This window comes from Dendrobates tinctorius, unplaced genomic scaffold, assembly GCF_039654945.1.
Source record: "Dendrobates tinctorius isolate UK_male_01 unplaced genomic scaffold, ASM3965494v1 ptg000396l, whole genome shotgun sequence".
NCBI lineage: Eukaryota > Metazoa > Chordata > Amphibia > Anura > Dendrobatidae > Dendrobates > Dendrobates tinctorius.
This window is the reverse complement of record NW_027362062.1, coordinates 3,637,325-3,661,022: the sequence shown is the minus strand read 5'-3', so window position 1 is coordinate 3,661,022 and position 23,698 is coordinate 3,637,325. Positions and strand designations below refer to the sequence as shown.

Sequence of the window (23,698 nt, the reverse complement as noted above, 5' to 3'; positions counted from 1 at the left end):
TACAGACTGTGAGTAAAGCTTTGGAACTGCAAGCCCTGGTGTCCTTCATTCATTCTTGTGACAACGCATCCAACCCCGCTACATCTGGGTACCAGCTTCTACACCGCTTGTGCCTCTCCTCTTCCACCACATCTACACTGCCTTGGAGCTATAGCTCCACCTGTGGGGAGCTTCACCATCTTGGCTGCAACACACCTCCAGCCCCAGAGTATCTGCATGCAGCGTCGGCCTAACATCTTACTTGCCGAACACCACAGGTGGCGTCACAAACTATTTATTAAAACCATTACATTCCCCCATTACTTGGGCGCCCAGGGCCACGGACCGGGTCCCCGCTGCTGTGACAGATCCCGATGATACCGGCCCGGTACCGAGTACCCCACAGCCCTGGGAGGGCGACCCAGATGCACATGACAATAGCCCTGTTGGGAAGTTGATGAAGATCTCTGGGACCACTAGATTGTCTGCGTTGGAGATGCAGAGGATTGATTTAAAATAAGAAAAAATAAAAGCTTTAATTCCAGTCTAAAATACTGGAAAATATCTTATATATTATCTGACAATTATATCAAACTCACATATTCACAGCAAATCATTTCAGTTACTGATATTAAGGGGGTGTCAAGGACTACGATATTGGGTATCCGATCAGGTGGTAGCAGGTCCCACAGCTGTCTGAAGTGCGCAGTGTACAGAGCCAGAAAACAACCGGTCTGTATACTGTGACTTCTCAATTTATGGTACTGCAGCTCAGCTCCCATTGACTTCAATAAAAGCTGAGCTGCAGTACCTGGGAACGACGGCTATACTGTAAGGAGCTTTGGCAGTTTTCCTGCCAAGCAGGGAAGCTGTATCTACGAGAACCCCACCAATCTGATGTTGATGACCTATCGTAGTACTGGACACACCCTATAAAATTACATGTAACATGCTATTTCTATACATGGATTCAGATTTTGCATAGGAGTCATGTTAATATATTATCGTTTGTGTCCATATCACATTAGTTTCAAACAATAATAAAACCCTGCACATCCGTCAGTCATTATTTTTAATATCTTCAGCTACGACGGTCATCACGCTGAACGAAGCGGAGCTGTGGAGTCAGACTCTGATAACTTTTTAGCAGACGAAGGAGTGTGGGACTTTTGAATACGTTCCCTAGAAAGAAAAAATAGAAATTTTAAAATGCGGTCATTCATGTAAGAAGAATTGGGATCTCCCAGGTTGGAACCCCATCAATTATAAGGTTATATGTAATGGCATATACACATAAAGACTTTGCAGAGATTGCTTGCTTAAAGGGCTATTCAAGTAGAAAGACGTTTTTTTTTTCTTCCCCATATTGTTTCCCTTAGCAGGGAGGAAGTAAAGGACTTCAGTAATTCAAGGGAGTGTGATGTCTGTAAGTAAAGAAGCTAATAATAAGCAGTGCAGAGCATCGATTCTAAATTCTACATTTGACTACTTTTATAGTGATGGCTATAACCATTTTGTACTTACTGTAGAACTTTATCCCTTTCAAAATTTGATAAATATCGCCCCGTTTTTGATAGAAATGACGTTCGGAAGCAAGTTGCTGTTTTGCCACGTGCTGGTTTGTCTATATTATATCGTCCTACGCCAACTGTGTTCTGCAAGGTGAAAAGGAGTAATAAATGTTTAGAGAATTTATAAAAAAAATAATAATGATTAGTCACTCCTGCAATTTCAAGCAGTCAAGTGACAGCCAATGTTTCTCTCTGCAGACACCCAGCAATCGTGATCGTCAGGTCCTAAGGAAGCAGCGGCACTGACAAAGCTACTATTCTCTACGTAACGCTCACTTAGCGCTATGTAGCCTGGTGAAAAATAAGACAGAAGCGTTAATAAACCATTTCTGTCTTCTCCAAATGCAGGAGTAAGAACATTAATCCAACAGCATAAATTTACAATGGGTAAAGCCCCGTTGACAAATTACACTTGGTAGTTCTAACGAGTAGAGGGAAGAGGATGTTGATAAAAGAAAGTAAATTAAGAATTTTGTTTCTTCCTATTAATTTAGTAGAAGGCAAAAAAAAAATCCCCATAAAAGGTACAAATTGTCAATGCACAAAAGCGGAAAAAAATTAACCCTATGCTTGAAAACTTTTATTAGGTAGGATAATGGTTTATAGGGTAGCTACTGTGATGAGCGAGTATACTCGTTGCTCGGGTAGTCTCTGAGTATTTTGGCGTGCTCGGAGATTTAGTTTTCGTCGTCTGAGCTGCACGATTTGCGACTGCTAGACAGCTTGAATACATGTGTGGAATGCCTGTTTGTTAGGGAATTCCCACATTTATTCAGCCTGTCTACAAGTCACAAATCATGGAGCTGAGACAGCGAAAACTAAATCTCCGAGCACGCCAAACTACTCGGAGGACACCCGAGCAACGATGCTACTCGCCCATCACTAGTAGCTACCTCTCTCCAAAAATTGAGAATTAATTTGCATACCATTTCCCATAAAGCATTGCCTGTAAGACTGAACACAGGTGAGTTGAACAAGCATCACATGCTTGAAACAAAGTTGTTTAGTTGTTTACTCACAATTTTGGAAGGTGCCAACAATTTTGTCTGGCCCATTTTGGGTTTTGTGTGAAATTATGTTCAATTTGCTTTTTTTCTGTTTTTTGGGGGGGATGTTGTTCCAATACACACAAAGGAAATATACGTGTATAACAAAACGTGTAATTGAAATAATTTTCTGGGAGAAATACCGTATTTTGCGGGCTATAAGAAGCACTCCCCCCCCCCCCCCCAATTTTGGGAGGAACATGGGGGTGCTTCTTCTAGTCCAAATGTACCTTACCGAGGGGGGGCGGCAGTGGTGGAGCAGGCAGCGGTGGAGCAGTGTCTCAGGAGGCAGGGTCCTTGCTGCATGAAGCCGGTGGTAACAGGCATGGGGCGATACTGCGGGCCTCTGACGGCCATTTTCCTGGAGCCCACTGCCGGGAAATCAATGTTCACAGTAAGGACTCCACTCCTGCCTCACCGCCGACATTTTCTTGAAGCCCAGGGCCCGACACTTCAAACTGACGTGACATCCCCTTCTCCCAGCCCAGGGCCTGCAGCATCGCCCAACTCCTACTGCCGGCTTCCTGCAGCAGCGACCCTGCCTTCCGTGACCCCGTTCCATTGCCGCCACTCCCCCTGTAAGCTAAATTCGGACTATAAGGCTGACCCCCATTTTAACATTAGAAAAATATATTTTTCCTAATTTCATCCCGAAAATTTGGGGTGCGTCTTGTGGTCCAGTGCACCTTATACTTCATTTTCTGGAACAATTCCAAGGGTGCCAACACTTTTGGCCATGACTGTACATATAATCATGATTTTAAGAGGCCAACAAATGCACAGGATAGCTCACTTACACTGCTTCCAAAAAGGAGCCTGCATGACTTCCTCTCAAACCTCTTAGCAGACGTTAGGAAGGGCGCTGAAGATTTCCGTACAGAGGCAAAGAGTGGTTTTGCTTCATAGGAGCCGGGCCCTGGAGAGTCCTATAATAAAATATAACAAATATAATGGGCAGAACCAGTACATTGTGGTAAATGTGTGGGGTTCTCATGACATGTTAGTAAATATTTAGATTCCTTAGGAAATTCTGGGGAATTTTCTCTATGTACCAATTTCTTGATCAATAAAACTCTTATTTTCACCTAAATATTATTGGCCTTTTTTCTGGTTTCTCTTCGCTCTTTCATCTTTATGTATTTTTACCGATGGGTCGCCATATTATCGTCCGGCCTGCACATGCCCTCACATTAGTAGCTAACTTTTACATATGTTTTAATTTCTGTCACCAAGTAATCACATTGATGACCTATGCATGAGTATTGTTTCCTTTCTTTTGAGTTTTTCTGGTATAAGAGCAATGCACAGATGAGCATTACACTGTGGCCATTTAACAAACAGAACCCAAGATTAAAAAAAAAATTTAAAAAAAATGAGCAAACACCATGTAATTGTGGCGCCCCTGAGGGTTCAGTCACCACACAGGTACTGCACCTCCTCCTGAGGTGTGGTACTCCATAATCCAGGTAAGGTGGAGACACCTGACCACACTCCAAAACCTGCACCCCCACACCACAAAGTAGTGTAGCAAGCAACCACGGGTGGCTCCCTGCTTAGAGTGTAGCAAAGCACCTTTGGTGGCTCCCTGCTTGGAACACAAAATGTGCTGGGAGGCGGGTGGAGTTTAGTTTTCACTCAAAAGAGCGGGAGATTATTAGGACTAAGTCAGTCAGTCAGAGGAGTCTGAGAGAGGAGATCCCCGGAGTGGGATGGATGAAAGAAGTGCTGCAGCTGACCTCAGTGACCTGGGTCTGCTGGCACAGGAAAGAGACATTATAGAAAGCCTAACTCTCCATAAGAAAGAAGGATTTGTACGGAACGTAAGGAGAAAAGGAGGACTAAGGATTAGGGTTAGAAGAGAGAACCCTTCCCAAGTTCACAGCGCAAGGCCGGGGTCCGGTCCCCGAGGTTGTATGGATACTAATGGTCCTGCAGCAGACACCGGAGGAATAGAAGTTGTCACCACTTTATTCCCACACAAGACTTGGGGGCACAACAGCAACGTGAGTGAGCCGGGACTAGGTAGTAAGGAGTCCCCGAAGCAGGCTACAGCTGTCTGCCGTACAAGTAGAATTCTAAGAACATCAGACAGGAGGAACCCCAGTGTAACTCAGCACTGAGGGTACTTCACTATAGGCGCAAGAAGGGAGACGTTCAGAAAAGGCACATATGTTGGCGGAGTGTTGGAGAGGAGTACTTCATCTTGCCTGGAAGTTGGCTGAGCTCCTGACCCGGAGGACACGGCACGGATGAGGGCCTTTGTACCACAACAGACTGTGAGTAAAGCTTTGGAGCTACATGCCCTGGTGTCCTCCACTTATTCCTGCGTCAACCTGCCCAGCACTGCTACATCCCCTGCGCCTGACACTACACCATCTACGTGTCACTTCACCTACACTGCCCTGGGACTACAGCCCTGCCTGTGGAGGGCTATAACATCATTGCTGCACCACACCATCTGTCCCAGAGGATCTGTCTGCAGCGTCGGCTTAACATCTTCATTGCCGAACACCACAGGTAGCGTCACGAATCATCTACTCATAAACTGTCACCATCAGAAGCACACTGAACATTTCCCCTTTTTAAAATGGGCACCCAAGGCCACGGGCCGGGTCCCAGCTGCCGTGACATCTCCCATTGAAGCTCATCGGGCCCGGTACCGAGTACCCCACAGCCCTGGGAGGGCGACCCATAATAAGTAAATAAATAGTAATAGTACATGTAAATAACATAGGGGACTTAGTTAATATTGATTGTATAAAAAAAAACAAAGGCCACCGTGACAAGGTGACCCAATCAGGTTGGTACTTAACATTTGTAGTCACCTCACTATGTGTCAGCAGACGTAAAAAGAGATCACGGCAGAGTAGGACTAGAGTCCTAACTTCAGACACCTGCCCGTGGAAAACTTCCCAGCAATCCTGAGAAAGAGGCAGTCAAATACCACTGCTCCATTCATTTATGGGACAGCTAGAGAAGGCCAAGTACAGCACACGGGCGACGACTTCTTAATTACAAGAGCGCATTTGACAACTCAGTTCTCAGGATTTTTTTTCCGCAATAGATAAGGCTAGATATTGTCAGGAGAGATTTATCATTTGCAATATTTCTTGCTCCATCTAAGATACTTACAATGGGCCGGGACCAGTGAGTCAATGAGCTGCAGAATATTCTCTCAGTTGGAACTTTTGGATACTGAGCAATTTTCCCAAATTTTCCGTGTTTCTTTTTCTGCTCGTTTTCCAGTTCTTCAATAAATGATTTGACTTTATATTGTCCGGGCTCCGACTTGTAATTTTTCTGTATGTACATAAAAAAAAAGGTACTTTACCACTAAAAGCACTGGAGTTATGAACTGGAGTAGCATTTCTGGCGAGTCGCATGCCACTAAGAAGATGCAACAAATTCATAAAGTGGAATGTTTCTCTTAATTAATTCAGCACATCGTATGATAGCAAGATCTTCATTAAGACTGCTGTAAGGTGTTCAGAAATGACACGTTTCTTCCAGCAGTGTTTCTTGAAGAAGTTTTGAAGAGTTTCAAAAGCGTTTTTTTTCCTAAAGTGTTTTTTTTTGTTTTACTTACAGCCTTTTGCTTTCACAGTGCCTAATTTGCAGTCTATTCCATAAGGATTTGCTTCAAAGAAGTAAGCATTTTTTAAAAACTCTTCAGAAAATGAATGAATAAGCAGAGTTTTCCAAGTGTTTTGAGCAACATTTTGAAGAAGGTTCATTCTTAAAAAAATTCTTCAAAAAACGCCTTAAGGCATGGCCATATGATGTCTTTTCCAGACAGATTCTGCCTGAAGTCTTCTTATAAAAGTACTGCAACTTAATGCACAGCAATGTAAAATCTACTTGTAAATGCACCGCAAAATAAGGCGCATAATGAGCAGCAATATAAAAATCTGCTTGTAAAAGTGCTGCAAAAAAGGGAACAATGCACAGCAATATAAAAATGACATTGCTGTGCCCATGTTCAGTCTTTGGTCACTTCTTTAGGCTAAGTTCATACGTAGTGGAATTCCCGCGGAAGTTACCGCGAGAATTCCAGAATTCCGTTCCGCAGGAAAATCGCATTTTAAATTCCCGCGATTTTCCCGCAGAAAAACTAGCGTTTTGCAGGCGTAACTTGGCGTTTTCCAAGCGATCTGTAGCATCTCTTGGAGAACTGATTGACAGGTTGGTCACACTTGTCAAGCATAGTGTTTGACTAGTGTGACCAACTTTTTACTATTGAGGCTGCCTATGCAGCATCAGTGGCAAAAAGATCTAATGTTAAAAATAATAAAAAAAATAAAAAAATCGGGTTATATTCACCTTCCGACGTCCCGCGCAGCGTCCCCAGACCTCAGCGATGCTCCCGTTCCCAGTGAGGCATTGCGGCAATGACCATTGATGACGTCGCAGTCTCGCGAGACCGCTACAGCATTGCGAGACGCGACGTCAGCAAAGGTCATCGCAATGCATTACTGGGAACGGGAGCTGCAGCCTGGGGACGCTGCGCGGGACACCGGAAGGTGAATATAACCCGATTTTTTTATTTTAATTCTATTTTTTACAGGGATATGGTACCCACAGCCCGGAGGACAGTCTCCTCTCCTCCGGACCGTGGGTACCATCTGCACATGTTCTGCTTACTTTTCGCATGGTGGGCACAGCCACATGCGGAAAGTAAGCAGAACAATGCATTCCTATGTGGACGGAATCGCCGCGATTTCACAAATTAATGAGCATGCTGTGGATTTTTCCGCGATGCGATTCCGCCGCGGGACAATCCGTAGCATTAGCACAGCATTGTGGAATCCCATAGGAATGCATGGGATGCTGTTTTTTTGCATTTTCGCGGCAAAATCGCGCTGTAAAAACTGCTGCGAAAACTCGAAAAAACCTGAACGTGTGAACGCGGCCTTAGGGTTCAAAAACCATGAAAAAGTAACATGAAATAAAAGAACGTGTTCTATCCTCTTTGCTATGAAATCACCAGCAGGAGCTGCCGTAAAAAAAAAACAATGACAAAATTGCCAGCAAAGCCACGAGAGGAAAAAAAGAACACTGGCTTAGGAAAACCTGGGCCGTGCCACCGTAGGTATTGAGATGTTGTGTGTATATACCCTAAAGCTATGGTCACACTTCACACTTTTTTAACAGCAGTTTCTGGATTGGATCATGTAATTTTTTAAAAGTAAATACTAATATAAACCTCTTTACACTAATGACTGTCAAGTCAAAAATCTGCAAAGAATGCTTTGGTGAAGCAAAATCTTCCAAAACCTGTTAAGAAAAAGCTCCATAAATAAAAAGAAAAGAAAAAAGAATGATGATTCCTGAAGAGGTTTCCGCCTGATGTACTATTTGTTGGCTTCAGTAGCATGCAGGAGGGATTTATTACTAAAGATATGCCCCAAAGATTTAACTTTCAAGCTTTATATATGTGACCCTACTTACAGGTGTAGCAAAGTGTCCATATAGGATGGGCCCTGATCTTGATCCGGTGAATAAGTCATACGGACCTCTCTTTCCCACAACGTGATTAAACGTTTCATCCGTGGAGCTCTTGATGTTGTAAGTTCCTGGCCCTAGGTCACATCCCTGTAAAATGAGATTAACATGAAGAAATATGAGAATTACTACCGGTCCCTCTCGGTACACGGTCACTCACATTGCTGTCTGCTGCTGTGCCACATCGACTCGTCTCGCTGTCCATGACGCCTTTGGAATTTGCAGACTTTGAAGTCCTCTCCTCTATTAATGCAGAACAGTTTTCTTTTTTTCCATAAGATCCAGGTCCTGGGTAACAATCCTGCATGGAGGGGAGAGAAGTGGCCAATTTGGTTACCTGTATAATGATTAAAGTACAGTATATACACACAAAGAGGCAAATGCATAAAATGACTATAAAAGACATTTCCCTTCTACACAAAGGGTTACTTAATGCTAAGATATAAACTGATTTTATTTTTATGTTTATTCTCATCTCAGAAAATGATGGAATATCGTTGGGATATGCCATCACTTTATAATCCAGCCTATGGACGATTAGTGTATGGATAATCAGGAGATTGTCTAAAGCAACCATACTTGATATAATTTTGGTGAATTCAGTTGTGATGAATTCAATATGGATTTTACTTGCAGATTTGCGCAGGAAATATTACAGTACGGGGCAAGTGGATGAAACGCTACAAATCTCATCCATGTGTCCCATAGAGAAAAATGAGCAAATGTGGATTTCTTAATCTGCAGCATGTTCATTCTCTTGTGCATTTATCAAGTTACACATGCAGATTTGCAGCCAGAGCATTTGGAATCTACATGGATCTAGCGTATAAAATCACTTACGCAAAGCAGCCGTCTTGCATGTGGAAACAGACTGAGATACAAAATATTGCAAAACGCTTTACCCTTTTATCTTCCTTGAATCGCACGTCTCTGGTGTTGCACACGCCACGTACACTACTTGGCTTCTCCTCCAGCAATTCCACAAATGACTTCGTATTGTATCGCCCGGGTCCCATGTTTTGTTTCTATAGAAATTAAGTTATATCCAAGATGTCAGACCAGTTATTAAAGTTGTGCAGAATGTAACATGTCACCTTCATCCCTCACCAACAAGCGGTTCCTCTTCCAGGCTTCCTTGTAAAGAACGTGAGGCATCTCCGTCAGCCTTTCCGTTTCTTCGGCTCGTTTCCATCCAGGCGCCGACGCATTTCTCTGGAGAACTGATGGACTGAAATCGCCCGGTGCTGCTTCATATGATCCTGGACCCAAGCGTCTTCCCTGGATTAGATTATGGTGACATTCCAAACTCAACAAGCTGATAACATGGACCTTAGTCAATTTTGAATGTTATGCTGTAACCGTATGGTCCTCCACAGAGCAAAACTTAAGACAGAGTTCCGATCCACACGACCACATTAAAAGCTAGAGCAGCTTTCTGGTTTTAAAAAAAAACCCTGTCACCTAGGCTGCAGTTTGTTTTTTAAAAAAAAATATATGTGTGTGCTTTACTCACTTTCACCAGGTCCAGCAGTGTCTCCGCCACTGCTCCCAGTGATTGTTATTGTCTGCAGCAATAACATAGCTTAGACATATCACGTAGACAGCGCTGCAGTCAATCACTCAGCTTAGTGGCTCTGACTGAGTTGATGGCACAAAAAAGTGCTGAGAGCCACTGTGCTCACTGATTGGCTGCAGTGCTGTTGACTTGATGTCAATGCTGCAGACAGTAACAGACATCCGGAGCAGCAGTGGAGAATCAGTGCCGGACCAAGAAAGGGTGAGTAAAACACCGTTTGCTTTAAAAAAAAATAAATTAAAAAACAAACTGCAGCTGGTGAACACAATCTGTGTGATATGTATTTTTCTAATAAACTGTTCTGTATATATATATATATGATCAGCGAAATATACTTCTTTCTCCACTTATGAATCACTTCCTCCCAACCCCCCTCCCCCTGCTCGCCTAAACTTATCATTCACTCAGTATTTGTAAGCCAAAACAAGGATGCAGAAGTGTGACGTGTGTCTATTATACTTTTCCTCTGATTGTTCCACTCGTGATTTTTACTTACGAATAGTGATGTAAATTTCTGACCAAATACTGAGTGTGTGACCGTGGCCTGAAGGTACAGCTAAAATTGGTCTTGGTGAAAGTAAGACTCACTGCCAATTCACTGAGAGATCAGGTTACAGCTGCTTTTTGAAATGAATGGAGGGAAGAGGAGCAGAGTTAGGCCGGCGTCACACTAGAGTGAAATACGGATGAGTGAGAGGCGTTAAAACCACGCATTACACACGGACAAATGATTCTCTATGGTTTTGCTCCCATCAGCCGTATATTTCTCGTCCGTATTCTACGGTCCGTGCCAATCACAGCATGCTGCGATTGTCAGCGTACTACGCCTGTAGTACGCCAATGCAAGTCTATAGATGCGTTAAAAATACACATTACACACGGACCACACATGTGACTTGCGAGAAATACGCACCTGGTGTCCTTTAGAAAAGCCGACAATTCAGTGCGCGATACAGTAAAATCACACTGACAGGTTTAATAAAGAAACGACAGAATAGATATATACACATAGAATACATATATACATATATATATATACACTCACTGGCCACTTTATTAGGTACACCTGTCCAACTGTGTGTTAAGAGTTAATTTCTAGTCAGCTAATCACATGGCGGCAACTCAGTGCATTTAGGCATGTAGACATGGTCAAGACAATCTCCTGCAGTTCAAACCGAGCATCAGTATGGGGAAGAAAGGTGATTTGAGTGCCTTTGAACGTGGCATGATTGTTGGTGCCAGAAGGGCTGGTCTGAGTATTTCAGAAACTGCTGATCTACTGGGATTTTCACGCACAACCATCTCTAGGGTTTACAGAGAATGGTCCGAAAAAGAAAAAAAATCCAGTGAGCGGCAGTTCTGTGGGCGGAAATGCCTTGTTGATGCCAGAGGTCAGAGGAGAATGGGCATACTGGTTCGAGCTGATAGAAAGGCAACAGTGACTCAAATTGCCACCCGTTACAACCAAGGTAGGCAGAAGAGCATCTCTGAACGCACAGTGCGTCGAACTTTGAGGCAGATGGGCTACAGCAGCAGAAGACCACACTGGGTACCACTCCTCTCAGCTAAGAACAGGAAACTGAGGCTACAATTTGCACAAGCTCATCGAAATTGGACAGTAGAAGATTGGAAAAACGTTGCCTGGTCTGATGAGTCTCGATTTCTGCTGCGACATTCGGATGGTAGGGTCAGAATTTGGCGTAAACAACATGAAAGCATGGATCCATCCAGCCTTGTATCAACGGTTCAGGCTGGTGGTGGTGGTGTCATGGTGTGGGGAATTTTTTCTTGGCACTCTTTGGGCCCCTTGGTACCAATTGAGCATCGTTGCAACGCCACAGCCTACCTGAGTATTGTTGCTGACCATGTCCATCCCTTTATGACCACAATGTACCCAACATCTGATGGCTACTTTCAGCAGGATAATGCGCCATGTCATAAAGCTCGAATCATCTCAGATTGGTTTCTTGAACATGACAATGAGTTCACTGTACTCAAATGGCCTCCTCAGTCACCAGATCTCAATCCAATAGAGCATCTTTGGGATGTGGTGGAACGGGAGATTCGCATCAGGGATGTGCAGCCGACAAATCTGCGCCAACTGTGTGATGCCATCATGTCAATATGGTCCAAAATCTCTGAGGAATGCTTCCAGCACCTTGTTGAATCTCTGCCACGAAGAATTGAGGCAGTTCTGAAGGCAAAAGGGGGTCCAACCCGTTACTAGCATGGTGTACCTAATAAAGTGGCCAGTGAGTGTATATATATATATATATATATATATATACACACATGTCATTGAGATATATATTTATATTACATGGAGTTCTTCATAGCAGAATAGCCGCTTAATTCAATTGCCGGCTTCTGTCAAATCATTCTCCAACCCGTAAACCATTTCATTTCATGTTTTTTTATATGTCTTTCATTAGTAATTAGATGAGGGTTTATGTGTAAAATTTGGGTGGTGTAGGTGTTAATTTAAGGGGCTAATTCGTTGTAAAAAAAATGCGTGGGCTCCCGCGGTAATTTGTCAACCAAAGGGGTAAAGCAGGTGAGTGAGGGCAGATTTTAATAGCCATGAGAGGGACCATTGTTTTTGGCCCCCCCCCGGCTACAAAAATCTGCCCCCAGACACCCCAGAAATGGCGCATCTATAAGATGTGCCAATTCTGGCACTTATCCTCTCTATTCCCATTGCCCTGTAGAGGTGGCGAACGGGTTAATATAACAAAGGGTTAATGTCACCATTCGATTGTAAGGTGACATTAACTCTTTGTTATATTAACCCATTCGCCACCGCTACAGGGCAATAGGAATAGGGAGGATAAGTGCCAGAATTGGCTCATCTTATAGATGCGCCATTTCTGGGGTGTCTGGGGGCAGATTTTTGTAGCGGGGGGGGCAAAAACAATGGTCCCTCTCATGGCTATTAAAATCTGCCCTCACTCACCTGCTTTACCTCTCTGGTTGACAAATTACCGCGGGAGCCCACACATTTTTTTTACAACGATTTAACCCCTTAAATTAACACCTACACCTCCCAAATTTTACACATCAACCCTCATCTAATTACTAATGAAAGACATATAAAAAAACATGAAATGAAATGGTTTACTGAATGTAAACCATGTGTCATTTCATGACGGATTGGGGAATGATTTGACAGAAGCCGGCAATTGAATTAGCGACTATTCTGCTATGAAGAACTCTATGAAATATACATATATTTAAATATATATGCAAATATATATATATGTTGGTCTCAATGACATGTGTATATATATATATATATGTTTTCTATGTGTCTATATCTATTCTTTCGTTTGTGTTAGAAAACCTGTCATAGGGCTCCATTATATGTCCATTTTGCAAGCCGGCGAGAAAATCTCAGCATACGGATGCCGTACGGATTACATGCGGATGCTTACATTTGCAAAATACGCGACCACACCTTGATTACGGATGACACACGGAGCAGTATTTAGGGGATATTTCTCCGTATTACGCATGTAAAATACAGACCGTATTTTGCATCGGTTAGTGTGACCCCGGCCTTAGGCTATGTGCACACGTACCGGAACTTTTGCAGAAATTACCGCAAGAATTCCGGAATTCCATTCCGCGGGAAAATCGCATTTTAAATTCCCGCGATTTTCCCGCGGAAAAACTAGCATTTTGCAAGCGTAATTAGCTTGCAGAATGCTAGCGTTTTCCAAGCGATCTGAAGCATCGCTTGGAGAACTGACTGACAGGTTGGTCACACTCGTCAAACATAGTGTTTGACAAGTGTGACCAACTTTTTACTACTGAGGCTGCCTATGCGGCATCAGTAGTAAAAGATAGAATGTAAACAAAAATAAAAAATGGTGTTATTCTTACCTTCTGACATCCTGCGCATCCGTTCCCAGTAATCCTTTGCGAAAATGCCCGCGATGACGTCCGTTCTCGCGGGATCGTGATGTCTCGCAGTTATTCGCGATGACGTCGTGTGAATGACCGCGAGACTTCGCGATCCCGCGAGAACGGACACCATCGTGGGCATTTTCGCAAAGGCTTACTGGGACCGGGAGCGTGGAGAGAGGCGGGAATGCTGCGCGGGACGCCAGAAGGTAAGAATAATAATATTTTTTATTTTAAATTCTATTTTTTACAGGGATATGGTACCCACAGCCCGGAAGACAGTCTCCTCTCCTCCGGATCCTGGGTACCATCCGCAAATGTTCTGCTTATTTTCCGTATGGTGTGCACAGCCACATGCGGGAAGTAAGCGGAACAATGCATTCCTATGGGTGCGGGATCGCCGCGATTCCGCAAATTAATGAGCATGCTGCGTTTTTTACCGCGAAGCGATTCCGCCGCGGTGAAAACCGCAGCATTAGCACAGCATTGCGGAATCCCATAGGCATGCTTATTTCTCGCGTTTTCGCGGGAAAAATCGCGCAGTTAAAACCGCCATGGAAACGCGAAAAAACGCCACGTGTGAACTCAGCCTTAGGGTGAGTTTCCACGGTCCGGAATACATCTGGAATAGCTGCAGATTGAACGCTGCGTACAGCCGCAGCATTTAATCCGCAGCATCCAGATGTTACAGCATAGTGGAGGGGATTTTATGAAATCCCGTCTCCACTATGCATCCTAATATGCAAGTGACACACCTGCGAAACCGGACATGCGACAAGTCTTTTTAGACCGCAGCATGTCTGTTTACTTGAGCATCTCCGCAAGGGAAATAGCCTACTCTATGTATACGATGCAGTGATTCTGCATGTGTTCAATGAACACATGCGGTTTCACTGCGTGTACAAAAGGGGGCGGCGCTTTGGGCGGAGCGGGGTTTCCGCTCCGTCCAAAGCGCAATGAATGTGCTATGTGGAAATATACCCTTAGAGAACAGGCAGAGAGATACACATAGGACAGTTTGTTATATTTGCTTGTACTATTGATTTATGCAATGTTTGTGTGAAGTAACAAAGGCTGTTTAATTATGGCCTTTTATTGCCCAATGGCTTCTGGCATCTTTTACTCACTAGCTCTGAGGTTGCCCTCTTGCAATATGATACTTGTGTGTATGTGCCAGGCTTCTTCAATTCAGGATAAACTGCAGACACATCAAATCTGCAAGATAAAGTGCGGGATACAAAGACATCTATAGCAGTAAAATAAGATGCGATTGTGCTCTGCAATTACCTTCCAATCAAGGATATAGTAACTTAGGTGCGAGTTCACAAAAAGGTCAAGAACCATAAACCAAAATTCAATGTGACTTGGTGTGAATGGATTGTATTCCGTAATTCCCCTAACTTCCAGAGGTTGTTCATTTGAAGCCACACAGGTTAAAGGGTGGTGTGTGATTTCCCCTTGCCCCCATCCACTCTCTCTTTTCGTCCCCCCTTTCTCTTCCCCCTTCCCTTATTCCTCCAATTTTCTCTTTTCTCCTTATTTTGTCAATTCTAACTTTTCTTATACCAACCTTTTTTCTTCTTTTTCCTTCCTTTCTTATATATATATATTGTTTCTATACTATCAAATATAGGTAAGATAGGTATTTCTGGACCCGCTCGTCTAGATTACACGAGAAGTTCAATACTTATTCTATTCTATAAGCTTACTAATAGCAAATATACTAGATATGCTTATCCAATTATGTGGTTCACAAAAACAAGAACAAATATATGGATACTAGTATTAATATTAATAGAAACACAGAAGGGTCATGTCAATATGAAAAAGAGGATCTTGAAGTGGTACGATGTAATGTAATGCTTCTTCTTTATACTTTTACTAGTTGTATATCATATTTCTTTAAATATGAACATTTAATGTTTGGCTTGTCTATACCCTTAAAGGTACTTATAGTGCTAACGGTACTTATTGTATATGATTATTGTACCTTCTGTAATTTAAAGTACAAAACTCAATAAACAAGAGATTTAACAAAGAACCATAAACCAGGACACAAATCGCTAAGAAACTGTATGTCTGCATAGCTGGTTTCACTCACTTGCTGTGCCTCTCACTTAGCCAAATCAAACCTCATACCTTGCACTGATGAGGGGCAATACCCCAAAACACCGTGTCAGCAAACTGAGACTATGATTTGGTTTTAATCTTAAATCATATTGCAAGACTCATTAAAGGGTTGATAATGACTTGTAGGATTACTGCTTCCAACAGGTGGCGCTATAGAGTTCAAGTCCTCTTCCTCTCTGAAGAGGTGATTTGCATATCACACTTTTGGGGACATTTTTTCATTGCATTTTTAATACTTTTTTTCTTTTAACCAGAATGTATATATACCAGACCTTTATGGTTTGTGATGTCTCTGGCATTTTAGGGTCAGTGGCATTTTTTTTAAATTTTTTTATTTTTCAAGCAGCATATCCTTAGTATAGATTTTTCTGGCTTCTTTTACAGAACTTAAAAAAATGCCAGAGAAAAAGCATGTTATAGCAAACCTACATAAAAAAAAAAAAAGATCAAAAACATTTAAATCCTTAGTGGGGTTTTTTTTATAAGCATTTATAAAAATGCTGAAAAATAAAATGTGTCTATTATTTTGTCTTGCGAAAATCATACGTCTCATCATGAAAAATTCACGATATGTTTAATAAACCCTGAAAAATGTACCGTAACTTTAGAGATTCCTGGAATGGCAATTATGTAATGGATTAAGGGAATTTATCATGACGGCCAACCCCATCCCTCCCCGTCATAAACTGCCTGTCATGTAGTTTGTTGAAGGATTAACCAGTATGTAACCCTATATTATCTGCTGCTCAATGACCAAAAAGTAGCTTTTTAAGTTCATATGCAAATGAGGCTGCAGTGCTCTGGGTGTGATTGGAGCACTTCCCGAGCCTACTGATCTGTCAGTCAAGCAAAAGAAGATAGACACAGACAGGGGTTAGATGCAGAGCATCAGTAAGTGCTCCGATCACGCCCAGAGCACTTCAGTCTCAGTTGCATGTGGATTAAAGTGTGTATTTTTTCGGTTTTGGAGAGGCAGATTTTATAATTAAAACATATAGATTCACTGGTCTTTCAATGAACTACAATGGTTACACGTAAAGAGACCGCAATGTAAGCAGCGTGCAACTATGGTTGTATTACAACATGTCTGCAATGTGGCTGTTGTTTTTTTCCCTTTCAGCAAGTTGCCTAAATGTTTTGGTCATGTAAAGTTACCATCCTTTGGATACTTTTCTGGATGCCACTGAGGCCAATGTACACACAAATAAAGATTGGACTAACAATTATAAAAAAAAATAATAAACATACATAATCAAAAATGCCTGCCATGCTGATGAGAAAAAAAAGCTGAAATTATTATATATATTGTTTGGATTAACTCTGAAGATGAACATGCAATAAAGAAAAAAAAAAAAAAAAAAAAACACAAAACAAAACCTGCACATTGCACCGAAAATACTGCTTAAAGGAAGACCATACACATCGATCTGTCCGATCTTCCAGCAGCAGCTCCAGGCATTGCTGGCTAAAGTGGAGACAACAAGTCTCTGGTCTCCCAGGAGAGGAGGACATTGTACCTGGCACTCTGGCAGCCAAAAGGAGCACCTCTAAACTTCTTCGCAGCCATTCTGTGCCCTGGTCACTATAGCAACGCAGACGCTTGTCATAGTTATAAATACTGCCTGTCACGTGACAGCAGAATGCAGCCAATCGCCGGCAAGATCGAGCGGTGGAACTGGTTCCTGGAATGTTTGCTTCTTGCTCCGAGTTCTATTTTCTTAAAGGGACCGCGCAGGGTTCTCACACCAGCAGATCTGATTTGATGTAACTGTTTTATAGGGGTAAAAATAGAGCTTTTTATTATGGTATTAAGGGGAGGAGGAATTTACTGTTCACACTATAGGAAAAATTGATAATAGTATTTTATTATTACTGTTATTATGACACTTCTTTTCCAGCAGATACTAACATCACCAACAAGAAACCATGATGAAAATAAATAATAAAAAAAACACATAAAAGAGATATGCCAATGGCTCAGGAGACCCCCATCCATTCTATCCATTGTGGTCCGTACTCATGATGTAAAACACGGACGTGTCACTCCAGCCTGGGTATTTGCAGATTTTTCTGCACCAAAAATCAAAGTGGGACGTGCTGCAGATTGGGGAAAAAAAAACAAAAACTGATTTTAAAAATACGCAAAGGTAAAAAATAAGCAGCATGTGCACAATATTTCAGAAATCGCATTCATTTTGTTGGTGCTGTAAACTGCAGCGTTTTCAATCCTTGATACGTGAGCAAAAAAAAAAAACAGCGTGTGAACAAGCCCTTAGACATGCATTCTTGTTGCTAGTAGGAAACTTGTTTGAGTGCATTTGACTACTGACATACAGTGGTTAGCAACAAAATGAAATCATTAAAAAATGTCTTTGCTGGTAAGGCCGGAGTCAGACACAATGTATAAAAATACGGTCCATATTTTACGGTCGTAATACGCAGAAATGTTCCCTGAACAGTGATCCATATGTCATTATGTCATCCGTTGGCAAGGCTAGGATGCGATTTTTGCGCATGTAAGCATCGATCCGTATGACATCCATATGCCGAGATTTTCTCGCCGGCTTGCAAAATGAACATATAATGGATCCCAATGTCAGGTTAAAACACATATGAAAGAATAGATATAGACACATAATCTAATATATAAAGCTCAAAGTGTGTATGTATGTGTGTGTGTATGTATGTGTGTATGTCTGGGATAGGCATCCGCACCGTCGCAGCTACAGCCATAAAATTTGGCACAGTCACACGTCTGGACCCCGAGAGAGTCCTAAGCTATGTTGTGAGGCGAAATTTTAACCCCGCGCGTTCCAATTCACCAAACAATTTTGCCCCATCTACATACTGGGGAAAAAGTGTGTGCGCGTCAAGCCCCGCCCCTCATTATGATGTCATAATGCCCCTATTTGCATACTGGGGAAACAGTGTGTGCGTGTCAAGCCCCGCCCCTCATTATGATTTCACAATGGTTGCCATGGCGACGCTGATGTCATCATAGGTTGCAAGCCCCGCCGCCGCTCATTATGATGTCATAATGGTTGACTATGGGATGGAGGATGTGTGATGGGTATATGGGCACTAGACTATGGGATGGAGGATATGTATGACGGGTATATGGGCATGGGACTATGGGATGGAGGATGTGTGATGGGTATATGGGCACTGGACTATGGGATGGAGGATATGTATGACGGGTATATGGGCACGGGACTATGGGATGGCGGATATGTATATGGGCATGGGACTTTGGGATGGAGGATGTGTGATGGGTATATGGGCACTTGACTATGGGATGGAGGATGTGTGATGGGTATATGGGCACTCGACTATGGGATGGAGGATATGTATGATGGGTATATGGGCATGGGACTATGGGATGGAGAATATGTATGATGGGTATATGGGCATGGGACTATGGGATGGAGAATATGTATGATGGGTATATGGGCATGGGACTATGGGATGGAGAATATGTATGATGGGTATATGGGCATGGGACTATGGGATGCAGGATGTGTGATGGATATATGGGCACTCGATTATGGGATGGAGGATATGTATAATGGGTATATGGGCACGGGACTATGAGATGGCGAATATGTATGATGGGTATATGGGCACTGGACTATGGGATGGAGGATATGTATGACGGGTATGTGGGCATGGGACTATGGGATGGCGGATATGTATATGGGCACAAGACTGTGGGATGGAGGATGTGTGATGGGTATATGGGCACTGGACTATGGGATGGAGGATATGTTTGACGGGTATATGGGCACGGGACTATGGTTTGGCGGATATGTATATGGGCACGGGACTGTGGGATGGAGGATATGTATGATGGGTATATGGACACTGGACTATGGGATGGAGGATATGTATGACGGGTATATGGGCACGGGACTATGGGATGGCAGATATGTATATGGGCACGGGACTATGGGATGGAGGATGTGTGATGGGTATATGGGCACTGGACTATGGGATGGAGGATATGTATGACGGGTATATGGGCATGGGACTATGGGATGGAGGATGTGTGATGGGTATATGGGCATTCGACTATGGGATCGTGGATATGTATGATGGGTATATGGGCACGGGACTATGGGATGGAGGATAATTATAATTTGCTATAACTAACCACAGTTAGTTACTATGCCCGGGCAGCGCCGGGCTCTTCAGCTAGTATATATATATCTAATATATAAAGCTCAAAGTATGTATGTATGTATGTGTGTATGTGTGTGTGTGTGTGTGTGTGTCCGGGATAGGCATCCGCACCGTCACAGCTACAACCATAAAATTTGGCACAGTCACACGTCTGGACCCCGAGAGCGTCCTAAGCTATGTTGTGAGGCGATATTTTAACCCCGCGCGTTCCAATTCCCCAAACAATTTTTGCCCCTATCTGCATACTGGGGGAAAAAAGTGTGTGCGCGTCAAGCCCCGCCCCTCATTATGATGTCATAATGCCCCTATCTAAATAATGGGGAAACAGTGTGTGCGTATCAAGCCCCGCCCCTCATTATGATGTCACAATGGTTGCCATGGCGATGCTGATGTCATCATAGGTTGCAAGCCCTGCCGCCGCTCATTATGATGTCATAATGGTTGACTATGAGATGGAGGATGTGTCATGGGTATATGGGCACGGGACTATGGGATGGAGGATATGTATGACGGATATACGGGCACGGGACTATGGGATGGAGGATATGTATGATGGGTATATGGGCACGGGACTATGGGATGGAGGATGTGTGATGGGTCTATGGGCACGGGACTATGGGATGGAGGATATGTATGACGGGTATATGGGCACGGGACTATGGGATGGAGGATATGTATGATGGGTATATGGGCACGGGCCTATGGGATTGTGGATATGTATGATGGGTATATGGGCACGGGACTATGGGATGGAGGATAATTATAATTTGTTATAACTAACCACAGTTAGTTACTATGCCCGGGCAGCGCCGGGCTCTTCAGCTAGTATATATATATATATACATACATACTTCTCACTGAGACATATATATATATATTTCATAGAGTTCTACATAGCATAATAGCCTCTAAATCAATTGTCGGCTTCTGTAAAAGCATTACAAAACCTGACATGAAATGACACATGGTTTACAGTACATACAGTAAACCATTTCATTTCATTTAGTTTTTTATGTCTTTGACTAATAATTAGATTCAAGTACGTGTGTAAAATTTTGGACATGTGGATGTTAAAATAACGGTTAATTTAGTTGAAAAAAATTGCGTGGACTCCCGCGGTAATTTATCTGCCAGAGAGGGAAAGCCAGTGAGTGAGGGCATATATTAATAGCCTAGAGAGGAACCATTGTTTTTGCCCCCTCCCGGCTAAAAAAATCTGCCCCAGCCACCCCAGAAAAGGCGCATCTATAAGATGCACCTTTTCTGGCACTTAGCCTCTCTATTCACATTGCCTTGGCTCATGGGTTAATAATAATGGGTTAATGTCACCTTACTATTGAAAGTTGACATTAAGCCGGGTTAATAATGGAGAGGTGTCAATAAGACACCTATCCATTATTAATCCTATAGTATGAAAACCACAGAAAGAGGAAAAAATCCTCCACAAAAATCAGGAAAACACCAAACAGGCCTAAATGCATCTGCACTAAAACAGGATGCAGCGGAACCAAGTAAAATGGAAACTGCATAGGTGCAATAATACCAAATGAGACAGCCAGCCTACAATCAGGGATTGGCCATGTGGCACACCAGTGCAGAAAAAATAATCCGTATGTGACAGTGTTCACACAGGGAATACAGAGCTTCTGGTTCACAGCCTCTTAGTAACACCATATAGGGGGCTGCCCAGTGCCAACTATATTGCATCCCGTGTGAACAGAGGCCACGGTTTACAGAACCATTTGGGCCCAACTGCACCCTGAAAAAAAATATAATGTGCACAAAAACATATCAATATATGTAAGGTATTGGTTTATTTTTTCTGCACTGGTATGCCACACGGCCAATCCCTGATTGTAGGCTGGCTGTCTCATTTGGTATTATTGCACCTGTGCAGTTGCCATTTTACTTGGGTCCGCTGCACCCTGTTTTAGTGCAGATGCATTTAGGCCTGTCTGGTGTTTTCTTAATCCTATAGTAGTAAAGGGTTAAAAAAGACACACACACACACACACACACACACACACACTCACACTAATTAAAGTCTTTTAATGATATCAATCATACAAAGTTTTTGACCAAATTTATTATTCTGTTAATCCAAAAGAATCCCTTGTCCTGTAAAAAAAAAAACAGAAAATAGATCAACAGCAATATCAATGCCTCTCTGCCGTTCAGTCAGGTCTCCTGCTGCAATCCATCACAAGGGGTTAACTAGTTTATAACAGGGACCGGTGCCAATTCTACCGGCCCCGCTGTAAACCACTGCAGAATGAATGAAATCATGTTTGCGCAGGCGCCCTGGCTGACCGGGGATGAACTAATAAGCGTGGGAAAGTTTCTGAACTTTTTCCCACGCTGTCAGTTCACATCCGGTCAGCCGGGGACTCCGCGCAGCCTCAGTGACATCTGCGGTAGTCAGTGAGGCTGCGCGGAGTCCCCAGCTGACCTGAACTTATATATTTTTTCATATTTGCAAAACCATTCTTTGAGCTGGCTATCAAACTGACAGCCGGCGCAGAATAGGTGCAGCGCGTCACCTCCCTGTGATCAATTCAGATGCGAGTACAATTGAAGCCCTGACTGCCGGGTCAGGGCGACAGCAGTGTGATCAGCTCATGTATTTGTGCTGCTGAAGTCACTCACCGGCGCCGCAGAGGCACAAACAACATTGGTGGAAAGTGCTCCAGTGGAGCTGAAGACAGCGAAGCTTTGAGGACCCAGTTTTGTGAGTGAGGAGGTGATGGGTGTGGACACAATATGGGGTGCAGGAGAAATATGAGGACACAGTATGAGGAGCAAGAGTGGTGATGGGGTGGCAAATATGAGTAAACAGTATGAAGGGAGATAGGTACAGAAACAGTATGGTGAGTGAGTGGATGGGTGCGGACACAGTATGAGAAGTGAGGGCGGAATGTATACGAGATAATCCTTTAATCGTCCCACCATGGGGAAATTCAGAGCATTACAGCAGTAAGGCAGGAACAAGTACAGATACAGATGCATAAAGGCATTACATTGACAGTAGGTAGGTACATATACGAAAAAAAAAGATATAACCGGACTATCACAACTTTGGATCTATCAGTTCACTGTTTGGGTCGTTCTCCGTTTTGGACAGTGCTGGTTATACAGCCTAACTGCAGCAGGAAGGAAGGACTTTCGATAGCGCTCCCTCTCACATTTAGGATGAAGTAGCCGGTCACTGACAGTAGTGCACATCTTTGTCACGGTCTCATGCATGGGATGGGAATCATTCTGCACCATGTAGCTCACCTTGGCCAGTATCCTCCTGTTGCCTACTTCCTGAACTGGATCAAGGGGGCATCCCAGGACAGAGCTGGCCCTTCTAATCAGTTTGTCCAACCTATTCCTGTCCCTGGTTGATATGCCACTACCCCAGCACGCCACACCAAAGAAGATGACTGATGCCACAACAGAGTTGAAGAAGGATGCAAGGAGTGCCCCCCTAACTCCGAAGGCTCTCAGCCTTCTGAGCAGATAAAGCCTACTGTGGCCCTTCCTGTACACTGCACCCAAGTGATGGGCCCAGTCAAGCTTATTATTGAGGATCACACCAAGGTACTTATAGGTGTCGACTATCTCAATGTCATTTCCTTGAATGTTCATCACTACTGGTGGATTTTTTCCCTTGCGAAAGTCCACCACCAATTCCTTGGTCTTCCCGGAATTAAACCGGAGGTGGTTCCTCTGACACCACTCCACAAAAGCTTGGTTAGTATCTCTGTACTCTCTTTCATCTCCTCCTGTGATGAGTCCTACTATTGCAGAGTCATCAGAATACTTCTGCA

General features: G+C 43.2%; 1 protein-coding gene across 1 annotated transcript; it reads right to left on the bottom strand.

The window, feature by feature from the left end:
- Positions 1-489: 489 nt before the first annotated feature.
- On the bottom strand, positions 490-17,274 carry CIMAP2 (ciliary microtubule associated protein 2). The gene is made up of 10 exons (XM_073563696.1): positions 17,225-17,274; positions 14,705-14,792; positions 9,206-9,376; positions 9,001-9,123; positions 8,259-8,399; positions 8,045-8,188; positions 5,729-5,896; positions 3,394-3,522; positions 1,504-1,634; positions 490-1,161 (listed from the first exon to the last, which is right to left on the bottom strand). Exons 1-10 carry the CDS (start codon positions 17,272-17,274, stop codon positions 1,077-1,079), a joined length of 1,230 nt encoding a protein of 409 aa, XP_073419797.1. The 3' UTR covers positions 490-1,076.
- Positions 17,275-23,698: the final 6,424 nt, after the last annotated feature.